General features: G+C 41.1%; 1 protein-coding gene across 2 annotated transcripts in view; it reads left to right on the top strand.

Moving 5' to 3' along the window:
- Nucleotides 1–23,521, top strand: part of CORIN (corin, serine peptidase) — a 268,435-nt gene that overhangs the window by 95,574 nt on the left and 149,340 nt on the right. For both annotated transcript variants that reach the window (XM_067531205.1, XM_067531206.1), the window contains exon 4: nucleotides 6,801–7,011. In XM_067531205.1, coding sequence (XP_067387306.1) covers nucleotides 6,801–7,011 — 211 coding nt within the window. The remainder of the gene's footprint in view (nucleotides 1–6,800; nucleotides 7,012–23,521) is intronic.

The raw sequence follows: 23,521 nt of genomic DNA on the forward strand, positions 1-23,521 counted from the left end.
ATCTCTGAATCTCATGAAAAATACAGTCCTATTTTGGAAAATGTATGAATTCATGAATGAGTATTCACCTCTCTACTTTAGGCTTTTATACTGCTACCCATCACCATAATATCTGATCACCTTCCATGTAAAATTAATATCAACAGTGAAGTCCCTAGTGGACATAATAAAGTCTCTGATGCTTTTCCCTGCTTGGGCTAGGGCTTTTTTTTTTTTCTTCTTCTTTTGTGGGTGAGGGATGGAAGAGGTGGAAGTTGTTACAGAATAAAAGGGTTGTTTGAATTATGAATGTCACTTCTAGTGGAAAGACTCATTAAAAGAGGAAGTCCTTGCAATGTTCCATAAAGATGGGCAGACTCTGAATTCACCTGATATCCTCTGAAAGATTGTTCCACGGTTGGATCTCCTTGACAGAGAATATTTTGTCCCCAGGTCTCACATGCTTTGTCCTGGGCTTTGAGATCTATGCTGTGCCAGAGGAGCTCAGTTGTCATGCTATAGTACAATTAGCTGTGCAAATGGTAACCTGTTCCTATGGCTTGCATGCTCGTGATGTCTCTGCTGGACACTCTGATGATTGCTTCTGTTGGAATACTTTGGGCCAATTCCTGCTCCTGAAGTGTGAGAAGGATGTTCTCATCTATCATCAGAATTATGTGGTGCTGATAATTATAGTATCTGTGTGCCTCACAACTTCAATAGATGTTATCCTTTCTACACCCCTGTGAGGTATTGCTGTAAATATTCAAACGCACATGAGACTTCATAGATTCCAAAGCCTATTGTGATGATCTATTTGATTTTCTGTATAACACAGATCAGACAACTTCCCCAAAATAATTGCTTTTGAACTACAACATATATTTTAGAAAAAGTCTAATCTTGATTTAGAAATTGTTAGTGATGGAGACTCCACTATGAATCTTGGTAGATTGTTTCAGTGGTTAATTATCCTCACTGTTAAAATTTACATCTTATTTCCCGTCTGAATTTGTCTAGTTTTAACTTTTAGCCATTAGATCTTGTTATATCTTTGTTTGCTAGACTGAAGAGCCCATTATAATATATTTGTTCCCTGTGTTGGTACTTATAAACTGTGATCAAGTCACCCCTTAACCTTCTCTTTATAAAGCTAAATAAATTGAGCTCCTTGATTCTACTATTATACGGCATGTTGTCTAATCCTTTAATCATTCCCATGGCTCTTCCCTGAACACGTTCCATTTTACCAACATACTTCTTGAATTGTGAACACCAGAACTGAACACAGTGACAAAGATAGAGTTAAAATAACCTCTCTAACTCCTACTCGAGATTCCTCTGATTATACATCCAAGAATAGCATCAGCCCTTTTGGCCATAGCATCTCCTGGGAGCTCATGTTTGGCTGATTATCCACTATGACCCCCAGATCTTTTTCAGTGTCATTGCTTCCCAGGATAGAGTTCCCCCATCTTGTAAGTAAGGCCTAGATGTATGCATGTATGTTTGGCCATATTAAAATGCATATTGTTTGCTTGTGCTCTGCCTAAGTCCTATTTTCAAAGTGACTCAAGCACTTGGGACCCTAAGTCTCATTAAAAATCACTGTGACTTGGATTCCTAAGTGCCTAAGTAATTTTTGTTTTCAGTGTTGTTGTAGTCATGTTGGCCCCATGATTCAGGGTGGGTGAAGTAATGTCTTTTATTGGACCAACTTCTGTTGGTGAACAAGACAAGATTTTGAGCTTACACAGAGCTCTTCTTAATGTCTCTGTGTAAACCTGAAAGCTTGTCTGTTTCACGAACAGAAGTTGGTCCAATAAAAGACATAACTTCACCCACCTTGTCTCTGTAAGTCATTTCTGAAATTTTTGCCCATTATCTCATTTTACAGATGGGGAACTAAGGTGCAGGAGAAATCAAACGATTTGCCCAAGGTCATGAAGCTTCTGGCTGATCTGGGATTGAACCCCAGTCTTCACTTGATTGTCCATCCTGTGCAGTAATAAAATAATCAGTGGCTGATTTTAAAGGATTTGAAATGAAATTACCCAATGCTTATTTGAAGCATGTTCATTTGGCTAGCTGAATATTTGTGTGCATACAGTTTTATCCTATTGGGTTATTGACATCAATGGTCTGCCAGTATGAGAAAGTAAATCAGGTGCAGCACATTTCTTACCATGCAATGTGGAAGGATTGGTTTATTCTCTGGTACATCCTGGGGACAGATCACAGCTTTCAGTACAGTTAGGAAAATCTTATTTCTGTGTCATTAATGGATTCAGAGTACAGCTCTGGTACTTCCTTATATCTTTTTCTACAGTGTGTACCTTCTTATTGTGACTGCAGCCATATTTTCTTGTGGATGCAGCTCCTAATGTTAACATATGCTTAACTATTCTACGATTTTTTTTAATTATGGGGACAGAATTATGACACCTGTAAAGTCTGGCCTTACACACATCTGTGGACATAATTTTTCACTCTTGAAAAACTGGCTGTATATCTTCTTAAAATATATATGGACTATTGATGTGTTTCTTGCAGGAACTTATTTTTTAGAATGAATGTCAGCTCTAGGTGTCTTTTGAATGTCTTTGGAATTCTGTTTTTGTGGAATGAGTGGGGAGGATTCAGGGTTTCTTGTGGGCTTCCCAAGTTTGGTGTCAGTCCTGGTGCTCTTCCTTCTTATTCACACATCTCTGTCAACTTAAAAAATAAAGCAGGAGATTGTGTGGGTGTGGAATTATAAAAAAATATTTCAGGAACCCTTCAGTACAGCTGTCTTTTTACTAGAAGAGTTATGGGAAACATGAAACTGCCAAATGACCCCAGCATCAGCAAAGGAATGCAGGTTAGAGGCATTGTTAGGAAGTGAGCTGTTCAAAAACGTATTTTCTATAGATATTTCAATGTTTTTTTAGTCTTTAATATTAGACCAATACTTGTTTCCATTTTCTTAGTCAGTTTGTCTCAGCAATAGATATTTTATTAAAATCTCTCCCATTGCACATACACAAATGAACCATTACCAACTTACCAAATGGCAAAATATAAAGCAAAACCACCCTCTACTCTTTTCCCAGCTAGCTGAGGTGAGGTCACCAGATCAGTCTTTTCCTGGCTTGCTGGTCCAACACTCGTTCTATATCCACTTTGTCCTCCCATATGTACAAAGTCTATCCATCATTTTCTTGGCCATACTCTTCTTCTCTGCTTGTGAACTTTAATTTTAAATGCCTCCCTAAGAGGATTCCCTTTATCCATCCTTCATAGATGCCCATACCAACTCAGCCTCCTCTCTTGAAGTTTTCTCTGATGCCACAGACCTAAAAACATCATTCCATAGATTGTCCCAGCAATGTCACCACTCTCACTGCCCCTCAAACATCTAATTTCAATGGCTTCAGGTCATGTCAAGTCTCTCTCTTTGGTTGCCTGTGTATAAATACAAAGCAAAAACCACAGATGAAATCTTCGATGTCTTCTTAACAGCACATGGTATTGTAAGAAAAACCTGTAATTTAACATGTATTAAAGATATGATAGATCTCTGGTATTTTTTAAATTAGATTCAGATGAGTCTGAAAGTGATTTCTCTTATTGTTTTTGTAAGTCCATACCACTAGTTTTATATCTGCCTGTTGGGCTTTCAGCCTAGATGAACACAGTGGGCTATGGGTAGTGTTTTCAAAAGCAACAACATGACTTAGCACTGGAAGTCAATGGTACATGGTCCTGAGTCACTCAGACACTTTTGAAACCCCCACCCTATGTTTTCAAAAGTGCCCTATAATCTTTATAGATGTAATTTATGCTTGCCTCACTCCCCTCCCCCCCCAAGGAACATCTAAAAGCAAAGGCAACTTCTGAAACTATACTGTATGGAATCCTATGTAAAAGCAGCGTTTGGCACTCATATTTTCAAGGAATGCTCCTCTCCCCTCATCTATGAAATTGGCTCTTAAAACAGTATTTTAAAATGTATACATAGTAGCTATCAGCTTTCTAGGCTAGACCTTGTTGTGCATGTGATACAGGGGACACACCATCTCAAATAATATTAAGAAAGAGTTTATTTTTGCTATTGAGCTGTTTTGATACGGTGAGAAGGAATTGCCCATTTCTAAATAAGTCATGAGGCCTAAAGTGGAGAGGATGGCAGTGAGAAAAGGAGGGATGATCCACCCTCATGGGTGCTTTCATTTACTATTTAAGCCTTCAGGGATCACACAACAGTTAGAACCAGGGATCTTTCAGTCTGTGCAAAGGATCTTTTTAACCCTACACACTTTATTCATAGACAAAGCACAAGAATTACAGAACTAGGCAACAATAACAAACACCTGCAGTATCACATGAGTCTCAGCCCCACCTGTGACACAAGCAACTCACTTCCTTGGGGTGGGGAAATTGGTTCATGTGATTCAATCAGATCTCTGGGAAAGATAAGGGAGAAGCCTGAGTAGGGTGACCAGATGTCCCGATTTATAGGGACAATCCTGATATTTGGGGCTTTGTCTTATATAGGTGCCTATTACCCCCCACCTATGCTTGAGCAGTGAGAGAAAGGGAGAGACTTTAGTAGAGGCTTGTAGAAAGCTGCTGAGGGTTGCAGAGAGTAGGAAGGTTCCTGCAGAAGAAAAGGGGAGAAAAGAGTCTATCTAGGTAGGACTGCCAAAGCAGGGGAAGAATCTAGACTGGACAACCTGAGGGGAGCTGCTTGGGACGGAGCAGGGAGCAACCCAAAGGAGCACAGAAGGGGCTGAGGGGAAAGATGAAAAGGAACCTGAGAAAGGTGACAGCTGAGCCCAGAGGCTGGATAGAAGAGTGTCAAGTGTATTTGAGTTATTGAAGACAGACCAGATTCTCAGAAAGGAGGGGGTGCACCAGTTTGAAACTGGCATGAAAACTGTGTTTTGGGTTTGGGTTTGGACTTGTATAATATCTTGTTAGTGGCTTAGCTCAGTATTTCTCAACCTTTTTGAAACCAGGGACTGGCTTCCTATACTATGTCAGGGAGATCTCAGGGACTGGTGCCAGTCCATGGACCGGTCGTTGAGAAACACTAGCCTGACTGGCCAAGTCACTGAGGGGAGACTGAGGCCAGGATGCTGCAGGGTCACCCTATGCTATGAGGTTGTGCTCTGGAGGTGGTGACCCTATTACATGCATGTAAAATCTATCCCTCCACTGTCCTCATCATACTGAGGGCTTGTCTACATGATGCGTTAGTGTGCACCAGCTGGGGTGTAAATTCGAGTGTGCAGCTGTGGGTCATACACTAACTATACATGTCGACCCTGCTGGTGCACACTAAAACTTCCCTAGTGCATTGATGTAGTGCTGTTTGAAGTAGGATTACATCAGTGTGCACCAGGGAACTTTTAGTGAGTACTAGCAGAGTCCCCATACACAGTAAGTATGTGACGCACAGGTGTGCACTAGAATTTACACCCCAGCTGGTGTGCACTAATGCACTGTGTAGACAAATCCTGAGAGCTGTTTTGGTTCATGGTCTCAGGATCTTTGTACACCCCACTCCTCCTGCTCAGTCTTATTGTCAGAGTATAAATGGGTGGTGAGCCAGCCCAGATTCAAGAAAATCTGGTCCTTACATAAAATTCTGGTTTCCTCTGTCAGGTGGCCCCCAAGCAGCTTCAAAACCCCTGTCAGGTGATCAGTTGCTTAGCTCCATCCTTCCCCCACTGTGTCCAAAAGTAGTCCCCCTGGGCAGCAGCCAGTCTGTTGTTCTAAGATGGACCCCTTTAAATGGGAGAACATCAAGTGTGAGGATTTTTGGTGGCTTTCCCATTATGAGCCTGTGATTGGGTGGAGAGGCCCCATACCAGCAGAGAAGGGGATAAGGAGAGCATGTGGGCTGAGATAGCCCTGCCCTGCTATCCCTCCAGCCCATGCCAAGCCTGGAGGGGGAATAAAAGATTGAGAACTTGGCTTAATTCAGGGCTGACTGGCCATGAAGAAGGGTGGAGCTTTGCCTGCAAGAGTTGTGAAGAGATGAGCTTACTAGTTGGAGCAGCTGCTGGGGTGGATCAATAGTTAGAAATCAAGGAATGAGTGATGCACAAGTAAGAGCCTGTTTGGGAAGCAAGCCTGAAAGAAAGGGCAGAGATGATCAGGGAACAGCTCAGTATTGGGTTGGGTTTGCTTTCTGTTTTAGACATTTTGGGTCTGAGTCCCTCAGCACCCTCCTCTCACAGAAGGGGATGGGACTGAAGGGACAATTAGTTGGTAGGTCAGAGCCCTCCCCACTGGTGTCACTGGAGACCAGAGACAGAAACATCCCTCCCGGGGAGACCAATTGTCCCATCGGGGTTTCTGGATAGTCCACAAAGGGAGGCTTCTCCAGTCATGCAATTACAGAACCCCTCTGCTAGGTGTAAGAATTTCTCCTCATGCTTCCTGGAAGTCCCAGCCCAAGATGGAGGTTACAGTGCAAAGGTGAAGTACATGTACAGTTTACAATCAAAATGGCACTCACAAAACAGAATGGAGTAGTCAGACTGATATAGCCATATACAAACATACTAATCCATCACAAGTACCTTCCTATTTCCAGCTTCCAAATTCTTTAGTACAATTAGTATTGGGTAGATACAGCTCACATGCTGGAGACCTGTTTTCAGTTGTGGTTTAGATCACAAATGAAACAAGTTTGGAGCTTCTTACTAGTCTTCTATCCATGTAGTGTGATAGTGTTTCATGTTAACTAGTCAATTCAGTGGATACTTACTATCACCATATAATTTTTAGTTGGTTCATATGTTCTAAATTTAACTGTTTTCATTTCACAGGTGCCTGCATAAATATCACGTACAGCCAGTGCCAAATGCTGCCATATAACCACACCACTCTAACATCAGTTCTTTCTATTGTCAAAAGCATTGAAATGGAAAAGTTCCTCAAGTTCTTCAGTTATCTCAACCGCCTCAGCTGCTATCAACACATCATGCTGTTTGGCTGTAGCCTTGCTCTTCCTGAGTGCATCAGTGATGGTGATGACAGGTATTTGGAAATTAAAATCAGTCAGTGATTAGAGTGAATTGTAGCATAATACTGCATATCTATTCAGAACAAAACAGTCCTGTGCTAAGCCTATGATATTGCAAAAATTTTGCAAGTCAAAGCTATCCCCCTGCATTTCTGCCTAACTAAACTATCTTCAAGCTCTTCTTCTGGGACAAGGTTAGTATTTTTGCCGGGAAGAAATTAGTGTCATCATAACAGTTTTTAATAATTTGTTACAATAATGTCACAGGTTAGAACAGAACTGTAAGGCAGTCAGGGGTTGCTTTCTTAGTGCAATCACTGAAAAAGATCTAGTAAGGGAAGCCTATCTAATCATCATGTAACCAAATGGAGTGATATATGAAAATATGTTAAAACATACATATTATATACATACATATATGTAATATGTAACTAAATGCATAAAGTGTTATGAGTAATCAATTACAATTTAATAAACAAGTCAGGAAAAACAAAAATTACGGTTTCTAATGTAATAGTAACTCAGCTGTGTTGTACATTTGTAGTGTTTTCTATTCTACATATTTAAGAAAAATAAGGTTAATATATTTCTGTCTTATGTGTTTTATGGTGTACATTTAGCAGCATGTATGGAAAGGGTCTGAGTTAATATTATTTTAGGAACTTGAACATTAGCATGTCCTGATTTTTTTTTTATAGTTAATTATGGAACTTTAATATCCCGTTCATATAGTTTTGCACTGACATTCCTTTTTTTAAAGGAAAATCATGAGATGATTCATGTTTAATGATGTTGAAAATGAAAAGTGACATAAAGGGGGAAATAGGCTGGTGCCTTTTTTTGTTTTTGATAAATATACAAGTTTTTTTTGCTGTCTTTTAACCAACCCACCCACCCATCCACCAATCAGCATTTCTTACACCTGGTGTTTTACGTTTGAAATTCACGTCTTTGTGCCAAGAGCCTGAAAGCTGAATAATTGAGACAGGATAGGATGTTTTGTCAGTGTGTTTAAAACTTTGGTTGTTTTGCTAACACCTATTTAATTTAATTGTCTGCTGAACGTTTGATGAATGGATGTCCTGGTTAAAGATTCAGCATCCCTGTTCCTCCAATTAAGGAGTGAGAGCTCACAGTATACATCTCTGACACTACTTCCACCACAAAAAGTCATCCAGCAACACCAGGAAAGCTATGTTTAATTTTCCTGCTAATGTTAAGGTTTAATAACAAGAAGAAATAATATCCTCTTTTAACATAAAGAAGTGAAAAAGGGCACAAACCCAATTAAAACAAAATCTTTGCAGGTCACCTTTAAATGTCCCATTTAGGATTTGAAGTTGACACCCCTTTCTGAGAGTGAATGGGATGGGAGAGGGGTGGATGGAATACATGGAGAATAAATTCACATCTCTGCTGCTTTTACTCTTTGACTGAAAACAACTTTCTGTAAGGCTGGGTGTTTGCCTATATGTGTAGTTTAGTCTGCACTAACTTGAGTAGTCTGGTCTGAAAAAGCTCTGGAGTCCTCTTTCAAAGTGCACTGTTTGATGCTAATTGAGTTAGTGCTGCCGATTGTGTATGTGCATGCAATGCTGCCATGCACTATTTTGGTGGTCCTCCAACTGCAATCCCATATTGCTTTGTGGGTGTCTGTTACTGACCTGTTAACCTTTGTGTCCTCCACTGCATTGGGGTCAACTTGACCAGATGTCCCTCCCCCCATTTAAGAACTGGCACGGGTCCGGGATTGGACCATTTGCTCCTGTATTCCAATATGGCACTACAATGATATTACTCCAGCAGCCTTTACAATATGCGCTGAGCCACTTGGACCCTTGCTGAGACCCTAGATCTCCTTGCCATCTGGGGAAACCAGTGGTGCAGCAAGCCAGCCGCCACAATAAAGATGTGTTTGTGAAAACTGCTAGTCAGATGTCTGTGAGGGGTCACAACAGGGAGGAATGCCAACCAGTATTAGATAAATGACAAACAGCTCAGGAGAGCTTACATTAAAACCTGGGTTGCCAGGAAACAATTTGGCCATTTTTGTGGCACTGCACAGGATATTAAGCAATTACACCACTATAAACCCAAGGAGGTTGTTGACCCTGTGGCCTCTCCCGGAGTCTCTTCCTGAGGATGAGCAGCAAGAGTCATCGGAGGAGAAACATGAGCAGAGCAGTGAAGAGCTCTCGCTGGAAAGCCAGGATCTCTTTGGGACTCAGGATCCTGAGGGTGACCATGTAGGAAGCCAGCCTGGAACTGAAGAGGTAGATCCTGGCAAGGGAACCTCGGCATGTAAATATCTGTCTTTACAATGTATCATTATACTATGCTGCTGTGCTAACTTCTGTTCTGGGTGCCCCATGGCTGCAGATATGAGTTAGGAGCCTTTTCAAATCTGTAGTCCTCCTTCAGCCTATTCTGCCCCCATTCATTTGTTTGGCCCTTCTGTACACCTTTTCAAAATGGCGGCTGGATTGGCCAGGCAGTCTGCTTCTGTCTTCTGCAAAAAACCTGCCTTTCAACTGTTTACAAGCCCATGGCATGGAGGGCACATACCTGTTTATCTAGTTTCCTTTTCCCTCCCTGCATCTACCCTGTTCAGTGAATGCACGTCCCCCCACTCAAAACAAAACAAAACTGCCTGCTCAACATAGTGGCCAGCAACACAGAACAGCTGTAAACTCTACCTCACCTCTTTTCTCCTCCCCTCATGCAACATATTCAATGAATGAAAACATTCAGTTGTGCATGAAATTCAACAGGTTATGGAGACAGAAATTCAACAGTTTATGGAGGAAAAAAAGTTGGGCTAATGTTTTGATTAGTGTTTTACATGAGGTAGACATAGGCATTGCATGCCCATAAAGATACAAAGATTGCAGCTCCCTGCTGAAGTATACATGCCCTGTAACATGCATTCATATAGGAAAAGAAGTTTACCTTAGGAATAGCATGATCATACAGCTCTTAACGGCTTTTCACGGGTTTACATAGAAAAAGAATGGGAGCAGTTATGGTTCTGCACTGATTGTTTGAAGCCTTATCTGTTTTTCTGTGCACTTCCAGCATGTCTGCAGGGAACACTAAACAGAATGTAAGGCTATGTTTACACTACAGACCTTACAGCGGTGCAGCTGTACCACTGCAGCTGCACCGCTGTAAGGTCTCCCGTGAAGCCGCTGTATGCTGATGGGAGAGAGCTCTCCCATCGGTATGTAACCCTTCTGCCAGACAGAGTCGGCAGCAGCAAGGGCCCGGTTCTATATCTAGGGGTCCCTGTCAATGATACAACATCAAACTCGCTTGAGCCCCCACCCAGTCACCTGGGAAATCACACCCTATCCCCTGGGTGCCCCCAAAGGGCAATACTTCCCCTCCCGCAAGCATAGAGTCTGAGTGTAGAAAGAAACCTTTTAATGGCAAAAGAGAGGTAACATAGCACTGGTTTGGGAAACAGTGCAAACAGAATTCATGAACTTAATGAGCCAAACCCATCCCAGAGTACGGGGCGTGTCTTTTGCCTCTCCCTTCCTTCTTTCCCAGGTATTGACCTTTGTAGTTGCAATGTCCACCTCTTGGTTGTGGCTCCGCCTGTCCCCTATGCAGGCTCCTGTCCAACACAGGCTTGACCAGGCCCCCTCTGCTGCCGTCTCCTACTGCCTTCAGGCCTCGCTGAGTCCCTGACCGCTGGCAGCAACCACACCTGGCTCCCGCTGACTGCCGGCCTCTCTGCCTACCAGGCTGGCACTGATGTTGCTCACTCAGCTCTGTTAGTTGTCAGGCAAAGTTTCCCAGATCCTCTACTGGTTCAGCTCCAGTAGAATGGAGTTCAGCTCATAGTGAATTTCAGCTCATGGGTAATCCTTCTGCTGACACACAGGCAGTGTCCCTGCTTTCAAGAAACAAAAGACTCCTAGAGGAATCATTAATTCTATCTTTAAACAATGGGAGGAGAGAGTCACTCCATGCCTGGGGGTGGCCCTTTGTCAGGGCTGGTGAAATCCCAGTAGGAGACTCCTACCCCTCTCCCCCTTTACATCTGAAACATCTGTCCGCCACCCTTGTGGGGCTTTGTTTAGTTTTGAGTGAAATATTTTATCATAACAGGCGAAGCACAGTTCTGCTGACATCTGTTCATACAATTGAAGGACAACATTTCATTACCCCAGCAGTTAACACAAAAGTGGTTTGTAGCCCAAAACCAGTCCTGCTAACCATTTCCCATTATGCTCAGCACCTAGGTGTGCTTATCCATATACAGTGACTTTATGCTAAATACTTAATTGTATTTATGCAAATACAAAGCCCATGCAAATAAAGTGCCCACCCCTTTCAGCTGACTGAGCAGGAGGAAGTGCCACTCAGACCTTGCTTACAGGTATAATTAAACCACCCCCAAGGAGCAGAGGTAGCTATGTTGGCGGGAGAGCATTGGCTGCCGACAGTGCTGTCCACACCGGCACTTTTGTCAGTGAAACCTATGTCGGTCAGGGGTATTTTTCACACCACTGACTGACAAAAGTTTTACTGACAAAAGTGCTAGTGTAGACAAAGCCTAAGATTGAGAAATTGCTCAGTTGTGGTCTAGACATTCTGTGGGATAGCTGCACAGTCATTGCCTCTGGCATAGCTCCCAACTCCCTTCTACTCGTGCAGCACTTCTGGGGGACCATATTGGTGAATAACTTCATAGCATATCTCACTGGTCTGCCTTCTGGCTTTTTGAGTAATGCCATTCTCTGCCTCCTTGTCACCCGTTTCAGTGTAACATTATCAAGAGCCAGGACAGCCAAAAGGGGATGTAGAGGGAATTACTATCTAGCTCGCTCCCAGATGCCCTTTGCCCTTTGCATAGCACCATATAAGCATATTTTCCCACCATATAAGCACCTCCAAGGCACAGCATAAACCGCAAAGACAAACTGGAAACATAATTCCCAATCACCTGCAGCCTCTAAGGCACAACTGCAAATCCACACAGTGCGCACCCAAATATACCAATCTTGCCCCCCCTGCAAATGCCACTTACTATTTCTGAGGTCCCCCTAAGTTTGAAAAGAATCTTGGAGGGAGCAGGAATGAGAAATACGTGTTTAAAAATGCTATTCCAACCTCTCTGTAATATGAACAATAACTGCTTGTTTTCCCCACCCCTCGCTCAAAACAATGGCACCTGCAGCAGCCGGACTTCATCAACAGCTGAGTGGCTTGCTAACTTGAAAGGGAAGAAATGGAGAACTCAGGATGAAATGTTTGCAAACCAAATTGCAGACCCCTTCCGCCACCCAAATTGAAAATAATAGAGAGAGATGGAGGTTGTATTTGAGGTCACAGAGGGGAAAAGACAGGAAGCTCTCTAGAGAGATTGTTGAAGTGGCCAAAGACAGCATTGCCATGACAAAAGAGACTGTAGAGAAAGACAGAGACATGTAAAAGCAACTAGTGGAAGCAATACAGAAGCAGAATGCTTTGCTGAAGACTATGGAGTGCCTTCAATCATGGAACTGCCATGTTCTGCAGCGTCTGGACACTACAGGGTACTGGGAACACCAGCATATGTTCCCCTTTATACCGATGGTCCCAGAAGCCAATCTACTCTCTGAGGCAAGCTCAGGGTAGCAAGAACAATTTCACCTGCAACTCCAGCTCTTTTGAGCCCCAGCATTCAACACCAGAAAGAAGATGCAGAGACAAGACATATACTCATCTGTAAATTGGAGACCTTCTCCCCCAACCCACATTGTTTTTTTTCTGCCCTCCACTGCACTGTGTTATTTTAAAGCAGTGTTTCATTGTTGTTTGAATTAAAGGCTTATTTGTGGTTGTTGTATAAAATTATTGTGTAATAATAAAACCATTAAATTCATTCATAAAGAATTGGCAATTAATGGTATACAATACATTTTTCATAAGTCATAGGTTTTCACAAAAATATAAAGGCACAGACACAAGATAAAATAAGGAATGCCACAATATTCCAGTTCTACCACCCATAAAAGACATTGCAATTCCTACAATCCATTCTCCCACCTTCCTTCCTGGGATACTACCTGGATGTATAGCTGCATATTTTGAGGCCTGAGACTCAAAACAGCCATATGCACACTCCACTGTTATTCTGCAACTACTGAGGCCTTTAACTTAATTAAACAGTTCCTTCTTTCTGTCCAAGTGGCCTGTGAATTGCTTAATTAGCCAGAGAAGCAGAGGATAAAATGGGTCTCTCAGGATAACCAGCGTAATTGTCACACCATTAATGTCCACAGTGATCCTGGGGGCAAAGTTTCCTTTATTCATTAAGGTAAATGGAGTTGAGTTCTGAAAGATTTTAGCATCATGGATCCTCCATACCACCCTGCATTTATATTTGTGAATCTACCATGGTGATCAATCAAGCCTTTGGAGCACCATGGAGAAAGACCTCTTTCTGTTTGTAAATTCTGAGCCCTGCTGTTGGGGGCAAACAATAGACAGACGGATCCTGTCGGTTGCCCCAATACAGTTTGGGAACCCCATGCTTACAAAGCCATCAATAATCTCTTGAGCATTAACAAGCTTTATAACCCAGCACAACAATACCTTATGTATGGCATCACACACCTATATGTCAATGGCCTCAACAATTGATTCCAAAATGATTGGCTCTGGACCATTAATGTTTGGGGTTGGCCAATTCCCAGATGGCAATGGCGACCCACTTGTCCTCAGATATAGAGCACCTCATGTTGACTCACTGCCACTGCAGCTCCAGGGCTAGTTTAGCATGGATCTCAAAAAAGGTTGCCTTCACCATTCTGAAATTCTCCCATCACTGCTGGTCTTCCCAGTTGTGCAGAATGACCCTTTCCCGACAATTCATGTTGGTTTGCCAAGCCCAGAAACACTGTTTTCCCAGACTTCTACTGGCTTCTGCCTCGCTTCTGCTATGCATCCCACAATGCACAACAAGAAAAATTGCAGAATGCACACTGCAAAGGAAAGGACCATGGGATATCTTTCCAGAGTGCCACACACTTCGTAAGTACCAAGCCCTTCCTAAGTGTATGCAGTGATGCAAATTGAAAGAGGCCACAGCCATCCTGTGTGCATGCTATTGGTACAGCTTATGCATTGCACACCAATCAATGTGCATCAATTGAGTGAGAAATAAACCTGTGAGGTAGAAAAGACCTGGGCTAACAGGGCAGTAGCTAATCTATTTGCACTATAACAGCTGTGTCTTGGCAATTAAAATATAAAAGTTTTTAAAAAATAAAACTTTAGGATTTTCTGGTTACTGCCACATTTGAGTAGACAAAAAACTTGCAAGATAAGCAACTTTTCCCTGGCCACAATTTTCTCCTGTTCCTACTGTCAAGGAGTTGATTTTCATTTTACTGATTTATATTTGGAGGAATGCACTGCATGTGCCTATTAGGCTGGGGAGGCAGAACATGCAATATAATAACATAAGTCATTCAGGGCTAAATTAGATTCTACAAAAAAGAAAAAGAAATCTCAGCTGGTACCCACTGCTCATGGCATTGTTGTCAACAGAGAGGAGTGCTGACTGATTGTGGAATAGCAGAGATGAACTGAAATGGTGGTGGCCTGTCAAAAAAATTGGTTTGCCAAACCTAAATGAGTCACCCAAATCCAACTCCTAATCCTCAGTAATCCTTCTTTAGGGGGTAATTTTTGGTTGTCTTATATGAGACAACCTTTTAAGTGGGCATCAAGTGGATAGTTTATCTTGCAGATCCTCTGGTTACTTGCAGGTAAAGAGGTATCTTTCAGATCTGATCTTTTGCTCTCTCAGAAACCAAAGTCATTTAGGATGTAAAACTTTCTGAGACTATATTTCTTTGCTGGATTTAGTTTTAAAAATATGAGTGCATTACATTTCCCATTGATAATTCATTACTTAAATGTTTCATTGGATGCATAACCTGAAACTCTCCCAAAATATCTTGGTATTTATATTTTTGTGTACTTCACATATTTTGAAATGCTGCAGGGAGCTATTTGTGCGGTCAAGATAACATAAGATTTAGTCTTCTTGCAGTATTTCAACCACGTAAGAGATTAAACATTGTAAGAAGATCAGATTTTAGATTATTTAAGCCCCTTAAATGACTCCCTGAGGCATTAAAAAGCCTGTGAAAAATGTAAACAAATATTTGAAATAATTATACTAGACAATGTGCCAACTCCTACCACATAATAGTGATAATATCAAATAAGTTCTAGAAGTAGTTTAAAGAGCATGGAAGAAAATGTGTTATTTTTAGAATCAGTTTCTTAACTTGTATTAAAATATTAAAACTAAAAAATTGCCAGATTAAATTGTCATCGTTTCATGACTTGGTATCACACAACATTTTGATTAAAAAAACTAGAATAATATAAAATTAGCATGACACACATTAAATGGATTAAAAACTGGCTAACTGATAGGTCTCAAAATGTAATGTAAATGGGGAATCATCAAATCATCATCATAATGGGGTGTGTTTCCACCGGGGTCTCACAGGGATTGTTTCTTGCCCTATGCCTTTTAAAAGTTTATCAATTACATGGAAGAAAACATAAAATCATCACTGATTAAGTTTGCAGATGACACAAAAATTAGGGGAGTGATAAATAATGAAGAAGACAGGTCACTTATTCAGAGTGATCTGGATCACTTGGTAAACTGGGCCCAAGCAAACAAAATGCATTTTAATACAGCCAAATGTAAATGTATACCTCTAGGAAGAAGAAATGTAGGCCAAACTTACAGGATGGGGGACTCTATCCTGGGAAGCAGTGACTCTGAAAAAGATATGAGGGTCCTGGTGGATAATCAACTGAACATGAGCTCCCACTGTGATGCTGTGGCCAAAAAAGCTAATGTGATCTTGGGATGAATAAACAGAGGAATCTCGATTAGGAATAGAGAGTTTATTTTATCTCTGTATCTGGCACTGGTGCACTGCTAGTGTATTTGGCACTGCTGCTTGATCACTGTGTCCATTTCTGGTGCTCACAATTTAAGAAGGATGTTGATAAACTGGAGAGTGTTCAGAGAAGAGCCACTAGAATGATTAAAAGATTAGAAAACATACCTATAGACTCAAGGAGCTCAATCTATTTTGATTAACAAAGAGAAAGTGAAAGGGTGACTTACTTACTGTCAATAAAGCCTATATGGGGAACAAATATTGAATAATGGGCTCTTCAATCTAGCCAAGAAAGGTACAACATGATCCAGTGACTGGAAGTTGAAGCTAAACACATTCAGACTAGAAATAAGGTAGAAAGCTTAATGGTGAGTGTAATTAACCATTGGAACAATTTACTAAGGATTGCGGTGGATTCTCCATCATTGACCATTTTTAAATCAAGATTGGATGTTTTTCTAAAATGTATGCTCTAGGAATTATTTTGGGGACTGTCTATGGCTTGTATTATGCAGAAGGTCGGAATAGATTATCATAATAGTCCCTTCCGGCCTTAGAATCTATTAATCTAGAAAAGGGAATAAACACCACTTTTATCTAGAAATGTGCAAGTTTTTTTTAATTAAAACTGGTTGCAAAAGTTTGGAGTTCTTTCAAAATTTCTCATTTTTCCAGACTAACCAGAATACATACATTCACATACCATACCATCTATATGACACAGTACCAGAGCTGTGTAAAAATGCCAAGTTCCAATGTAAAACTTTTGATTTCTTTTGACAGCTCTGCTTGAATGCAAACATGTTGGGACTTTCATCCTAAATGTTTGCATTATTCTACAGTAGGGGAATAAAGTTTCCTTAAAAAAAAATCTTCCAAAGCCCTTCTTTCCTTGTAGTCTTGTAGATCCAAGCCTGATGGAAAAAATTCTATTGATTTTATTTCCTTTGTTATGTACTGTAGGTTGTTAAGCAACTGGATAGGCTAATGGGGTATCCCTGTAGCATTTTTCTAAACAATATTCTGAGATGAGGTTGTGCATTAATAATCCATTTAACTTGGCTGAAATATTGGCTGATGGGAAGTTGTAATGCACAAAGCTACACAGCTCCATCCTGGATATTTCTGGGTAGATCATCAAGCTAACTGGCATCATGAGAAATTGTACATCCTTCTTCCCCACAGATTTCATGAATTACTTTTAAAAAAAATAATGATTGAATCTCTTGAGTGATGAGATAAAATAAATATCAGTGAGCTCATTTTGGTAAAAATAAGTAATTGACCATATGCGGTTTACAGTGTTTTCTGACTGCCAGAAACAAGGGACCAGAAAGTAAGTACCTTTCTCAGAATGAATGTATACAGTCCACAGTTGCATGGGTTTTTCATTTTTAGCACAGGCATGAGCAATCAATTAAATTACAATTTTTTGGTCACCAATGCAGAGGTCCTTGAGTGTCTCAGGTATCTCAGTCTTCCTCTGCTTTGCGTAGGGCTAAAGTCCCCATTCTCATTTTTCATCTTTCCCTAACTAGTTTCCCCAATAAATTAGGTTTCCCTAAGAAGGGGTTATTTCTCAGAGAGCTGGCAGGTCTTAGCATTATTTGGTGGACCTGTGAAACACCTTCTCCTTCCCCCCCACTTCAGCCCCCCAAAGTAAATGACCCAAAATCTGCCATGATCTCAATACTATGAACAGTGATAATTTTAGGATTTGGGGGACAATCAACAAGATAATTCTTTGGGGTGTTCCCAAACGTACCTGACTCATTTTTATTTTTTTAAAAAGAGGGTGTTTTAGGAGACGCTCAGGCCACAACCAACCTCCAGTGCAGGAGAAGGGGATCTTAGCTGCTTGTGTGGGCACCAGGCATAGATGCTGGTGGTTAAAAAAGAATTTCAAATAAAAATTCTCCACATAAACAGGACGTCTTGGGTGCCTAGGCCCACTACCGCTGGAGGGGTTTGTGTATATTCTGGTGAATGTTAGCACTTACATATTAACACTTTACAAACATAAACTAACTCATTGTCATAATTCCCTGAGGAAGGAAGGTGTTTCTATTCCTTATTTTTTAAACAGATGGGGATACTGAGGAGATATGTTAAGTTACTTGACTAAAGTCATAGAGGGAGTTGGTGTCAAAGCCACAAAGTTCCTTGCAGTTAGTCCTTTGATCAATTCACTAGGTTCTGCCACCCTGCAAGGTATTGTAAACATGCCTGTGACTAGAAGCCACATTGGATGCTTAGTAGAGGAGCTAAGTCAGCAGCTGGCAGCTAGCACCTTCAAGGGCACTACCCCATAGATCCATAAATTGGTCTGTGTTCTCCAAAACCTGAGTGGCACAGAGCTGTGATTCCCATGGTTACAAAAGTATAGCTCAAGGTGGAAGCAAATTGGTCATGAATGAGTCCTAATCTTTAGGAAAAATTACTGACAAATTTTCAACCCTACTGATTGGTTTATGTGTCCATGTTTTCAAGGTTCTTTGCAAGGAAGTGAAAACATTTCCTATTTTTTAGATGAATCTGAAATTATTTTTAACATTTCCATGTCCCTAATGTCAGAGGCCTTCAGAAATACAGTTCTTGGGCCTCTCGGGCTCGTTTTAGTGAGGTGAATGTGACAGAAGAAACAGAGAAGACCAAAAGGAAAATGAACAAGTGTGCCTCTGGGAGTTCATTCTGTAGTCCCAGATCAGCCCCACAAGGAAGTTTTGTCTACTGCTCAGACAAGCTTTACCCTAAACAATAGAAAGTTCTATTGTGTCCAAGGAGTACAGTTGTCAACTATGGTTCATTCTGGAGTTTTAGGGAGTTTTTTTAGCTATCTGGGACCCAAGCCAATGAATGCCTTGAAGATAAGGATCAAGACCTTGAATTTGGCTCAATATTCTATGGGAACCGAGTGTAGTGTGTGAGGACAGGTTTCATGTGCTTACAGTAGCCAGCATTGCCGAAGAGATGTGCTACAGCATTGTGAACTAGTAGGAGCTTTCTAAGGGCTGATGGCATCATGCCCAAGTTTATTGCAATCCAGATGGATGACAAAGGCATGTAGCTCTCCACGCAGCCCTACAAAAGTAATAACTGGACTGCTCTGGATACCTGTTTTACTTTGTCTGGCAAGTAGTCTAATTAGTATAAGGTTTCAGATGATAAATAAAACTCTGAATAGTGCCTTCTGCGGTGAATTTTGTTGTAGCCAATTGATAAGGAAGAATTTTATTGGCACTCCAAATTTTGGTGTTCTTCTTTCATATGGCATTTGAAAAGCAACAGGCTGGCATTATACTTGAATCTTGACATTCAAAAGCCATTCTGATAACTCAGGAATATCTAAGTGGATTGCTCATGTGCCACCACAGTAAACATGAATGGGGCAGTTGTCCATAATGTGTCGCATTGTTTTTTACCTCATCACAGTCACAATTTGGTGATTCTTTGATTTTTCTATTTGTGGAGGAGATAGCCACACCTTCCATGCATTATCTGAATGTGGTTGAGTGCAGTCCACTGCCTGTGGGGAAGACAGAATTCCAGGACTTCTTTGGTTGGATCTTCACTCAGGTATTTGGAATGTCACAAATGGCCCATGATTCGAGCAAGCAAGTGCTTGCGTCCTTTTTGTTGGCTTGTAGCGTTGATGTGTGCATAAAGAAAGGCTTCCTGGATTTGAGTCAGGAGAGTTGCAATGAATTGAGGTCTTGGGGTATTCACAGGCCTGGAGCGGTCAGGCTCTTCTTGTACTCCCAGAGCACAGCAGCTTCTCGCCTGAATGTTGGCTGGCCCAATGCCTGTCAAAACTGGGAGCCATGGTATTGGAGTTGATTTAAGAGAGCCGCTAACAATCCTGAGCACGCCATTGATTTCAGTGTCAATGAGATTGGAGTGGGAGCTGTTGCACCAAACTGGGTACGCAATACTTCGCCGTTGGCAAAACCAGGACTTGTACTGACATTCGGAGCATGCATGCATCACATTTCCATGATGTGCCAGTGAGCTTTTGGATGATGTTACCCTTGTCTTTATCTTCTTTTTGGTGTTGTCAAAGTGATAGCTCAGTGTCTGATCGAGGGTAACACCAAGGTACTGTGGATTGTGGTCATGCGATTGTGTCAGCTCCACCAGTAAAAGCTGCTGAGGAATATGTGTTGCCACCCCTCCCCCAACTTTGATAAAATCAGGGTGTTTCTGTATTTCCTTTTATCTGGAGACTTTCAAAAAAGATGTGCATTTGCCCCTTTTGCCCGGGGGTGCTAGCTAGCTGAATGTAAAGTCTTGGATGAAATAATGCTTCCAAATCTGAGATGTATGATTATTCATTTCCACCAATCTCAGCCACTTCTGCTGCCATTGGTCAAAGGTTAGAAAGTAGTAAAAAACCTCTGGATTATTCGTTATTCCTCATCCAGTGCTATCTACAAATTTTACTGGTGCCAGTGTAACATGCTTTTTTAAAAACATTCAGAGTTCAAAGATCAACATTGTCCTTGGTAGCTAGCATTAATTTGTGACATAAGACTGTAAAACACAAGGCTGTAATTTATAAGATTGTGTCATATACTGTTTTATAGTAAGAATGAAGAGATATTGGTCAGGACTGATTTGTAACTAAACCATAGGCTTTTACATCATGACCAATGCACAAGATCACAAGAAATGCCAAAATAAAAGGCATAATTTATTTAGATTTGTAAGCAAAAGTCTGTCCTGAAGTCTTAAGTGCTTATATATATAATTTAAAAGGTGCAAAATTAATAAGAATTAAAATAGTCCAACATGGATCAGTCCCTACCTTCATAATACAAACTAAGCAGTCATCTGACCAAAAAAAAAAAAAAACCCACAACAAAACAAAACCAAAAATCCCAGCCAAAATCCCACTCTCTATAAATACTCCTGCCATTTATGCCTTTCACCCTCACCAAAAAGCCTGGTAAAATAGAAGGATCTTGCAGCATGCCCTGAAGGCCAATGCATTTGGACTATTTTTGACTACAGGTGCAACGTCAAGGACCCCATATGTAATACATGCTGTCATGGTCCTACTTTATTCTTCTAAGCCAAGAACTGATAGCTTAAGTGCTTCCACTGATCTCCTCTGTGAAAGTAGCTGCCAGGGAGAGAGGCAGTCTCTTACGTAGGTAGGTCCCAAATTATTTAGGCTTTAAGAGGTCAAACCCATCAACTTCAACACCACCTAGAAACTAATAGGCAGGCAGTGAAAATTTTTAAGCATAGCCATAATGTGCTCTCAATGTGAAATATTTAATACAGCTTTTCATCCATGTATGTAATGTAGTCCAGATGTTATAGCTGTTTGTATATCAACCGTATTTGCAAATAATCTTGTGAAATTACTATTATTTGTATTACACGTGTGCCTAAAGATCCCAGTTGAGATCATGGCTTTTGTGCTACGCACTATACAAACACTAAACAATCCTAAGAGACAGTTCTTGTCTTAAAGAACTTACAATCTAAATAGACAATACAGACAAAGCATGAAAGAGAGGAAGTATTATTATCTCCTTTTACAGATGGAAAACTGAAGTACAATGCAATGTGACTTGGTCATACAGGAAGTCTACGGCAGAGCTAGGAATTAAACCTAGATCTCCTAAATCCAGAGTATTAACCACAAGATCATCCTTTCTCTTGACTAAAACCTGCTTTCTGTTTTACTCACTTAGTGCCTTATCCAATACCCATTGAAGGAATGGAAAAATTTTTCTCCACCAAGTTTGTCTTTTTAATTTATTAAAGATTATTATTTCCCCTTAAGATTATAAAGAAGCTGTAATTAACATGTTTTTTGATATGGTCTCCTACAGTATTTTTATCATCAAGTTAAAGAAGTATAAGTTGGATGAATGGATTATAATATGGATAGAAAGCTGGCTAGATCATCGAACTCAACAGATAGTGATCAACAGCTCAATGTCTAGTTGGCAGCCGGTAACAAGTGGCATGCCCCAGAGATCAGTGCTGGGATGGGTTTTGTTCAACATCTTCATTAATGATCTGGAGGATGGGGTTGATAGCACCCTCAGCAAGTTTGCAGATGACACTAAAATGGGGGGAGTGGTAGATACCCTAGAGAGTAGGGATAGGATACAGAGTGACCTAGACAAATTAGAGAATTGGGCCAAAAGGAATCTGATGAGATTTGACAAGGACAAGTGAAGAGTTCTGCACTTAGGACAGAAGAATCCCATGCACTGCTACAGACTGGGGACCGACTGGCTAGGCAGCAGTTTTGCAGAAAAGAACCTACGGGTTACAGTGGACAAGAAAATATTAGTCAACAGTGTGCCCTTTTAGCCAAGAAGGCTAACCGCATATCGGGTGCATTAGTAGGAGCATTGCCAGCAGATCGAGGGAAGTGATTATTCCCCTCTATTCAGCACTGGTGAGACCACATTTGGAGTATTGTGTCCACTACAGAAAGGATGTGGACAAATTGGAGAGAGTCCAGTGGAGGGCAACAAAAATGATTAGGGGGCTGGAGCATATGACTTATGAAGAGAGGCTGAGGAAACTAGGCTAGTTTAGTCTGCAGAAGAGAAGAATGAGTGGGGATTTGATAGCAGCCTTCAATTATCTGAAGTGGGGTTCCAGAGAAGATAGAGCTAGGCTGTTCTCAATGGTGGCAGATGACAGAACAAGAAGCCATGGTCTCAGATTGTAGTGGGGGAGGTCTAGGTTGGATATTAGGAGGGTAGTGAAGCACTGGAATGGGTTACCTAGGGAAGTGGTGGAATCTCCATCCTTAGAGGTTTTTAAGGTGAGGCTTGACAAAGCCCTGGCTGGGATGATTTAGTTGGGGTTGGTCCTGCTTTGAGCAGGGCGTTGTACTAGATGACCTCCTGAGATCCTTTCCAACCCTAATCTTCTATGATTCTATGATTGTTTTGTTCACCAGCTAGTTCCTACAAAGCATTTTTGTCTGCAGCGTTGTTGTAGCTGTGTTGGTCTCAGAATATTAGCGAGATAAAACAGATGAGGTAATATCTTTTATTGGGCCAACTTCTGTTGGTAATAAAGACAAACTTTTGAGCTTACCCAGAACTCTTCTTCAGTTCGGGGAAATGAACTCAGTGAGTCACAGTTAAATACAAGATGGAACAGATTATTTAGAATAAGTACTTAACACATATTTCAAGGGACCATTCAAGGTAAAGTGACTTGCTAACACCTCTCCAGTCATAGCAGGGAGAGGAGAAAAACCAAGCTTATATAAATTTTGTAATAAGCCATAAATCCAATGTCTCTATTTAGTCCTTGATTTTTGGTATCTAGCAAAATTATGAATTTATCCTCCCAAGCTCCTCTTTTGAAGGTGTTATGCAGGTTTCCTTTGAGGATGAAGGCCGAGAGGTCAGATATAGAATGATCACTTTGTGAAAAGTGTTTACCCACAGGTGATAGGGTGTTTTTGTCTTTTATCATATTCCTGTGTGAGTTCATTCGAGAATGTAGTGATTGTCTGGTTTCACCCATGTAGTTGTTATTGGGGCATTTAGTGCACTGGATGAGGTATACCACATGTTGTGATAGACATCTGTAGCACCCATGGATCTTG

Source organism: Emydura macquarii, unplaced genomic scaffold (assembly GCF_026122565.2).
Source record: "Emydura macquarii macquarii isolate MOO-44397 ecotype Brisbane River unplaced genomic scaffold, CSIRO-AGI_Emac_v2 contig_3128, whole genome shotgun sequence".
In the NCBI taxonomy this organism is placed as follows: Eukaryota; Metazoa; Chordata; order Testudines; family Chelidae; genus Emydura; species Emydura macquarii.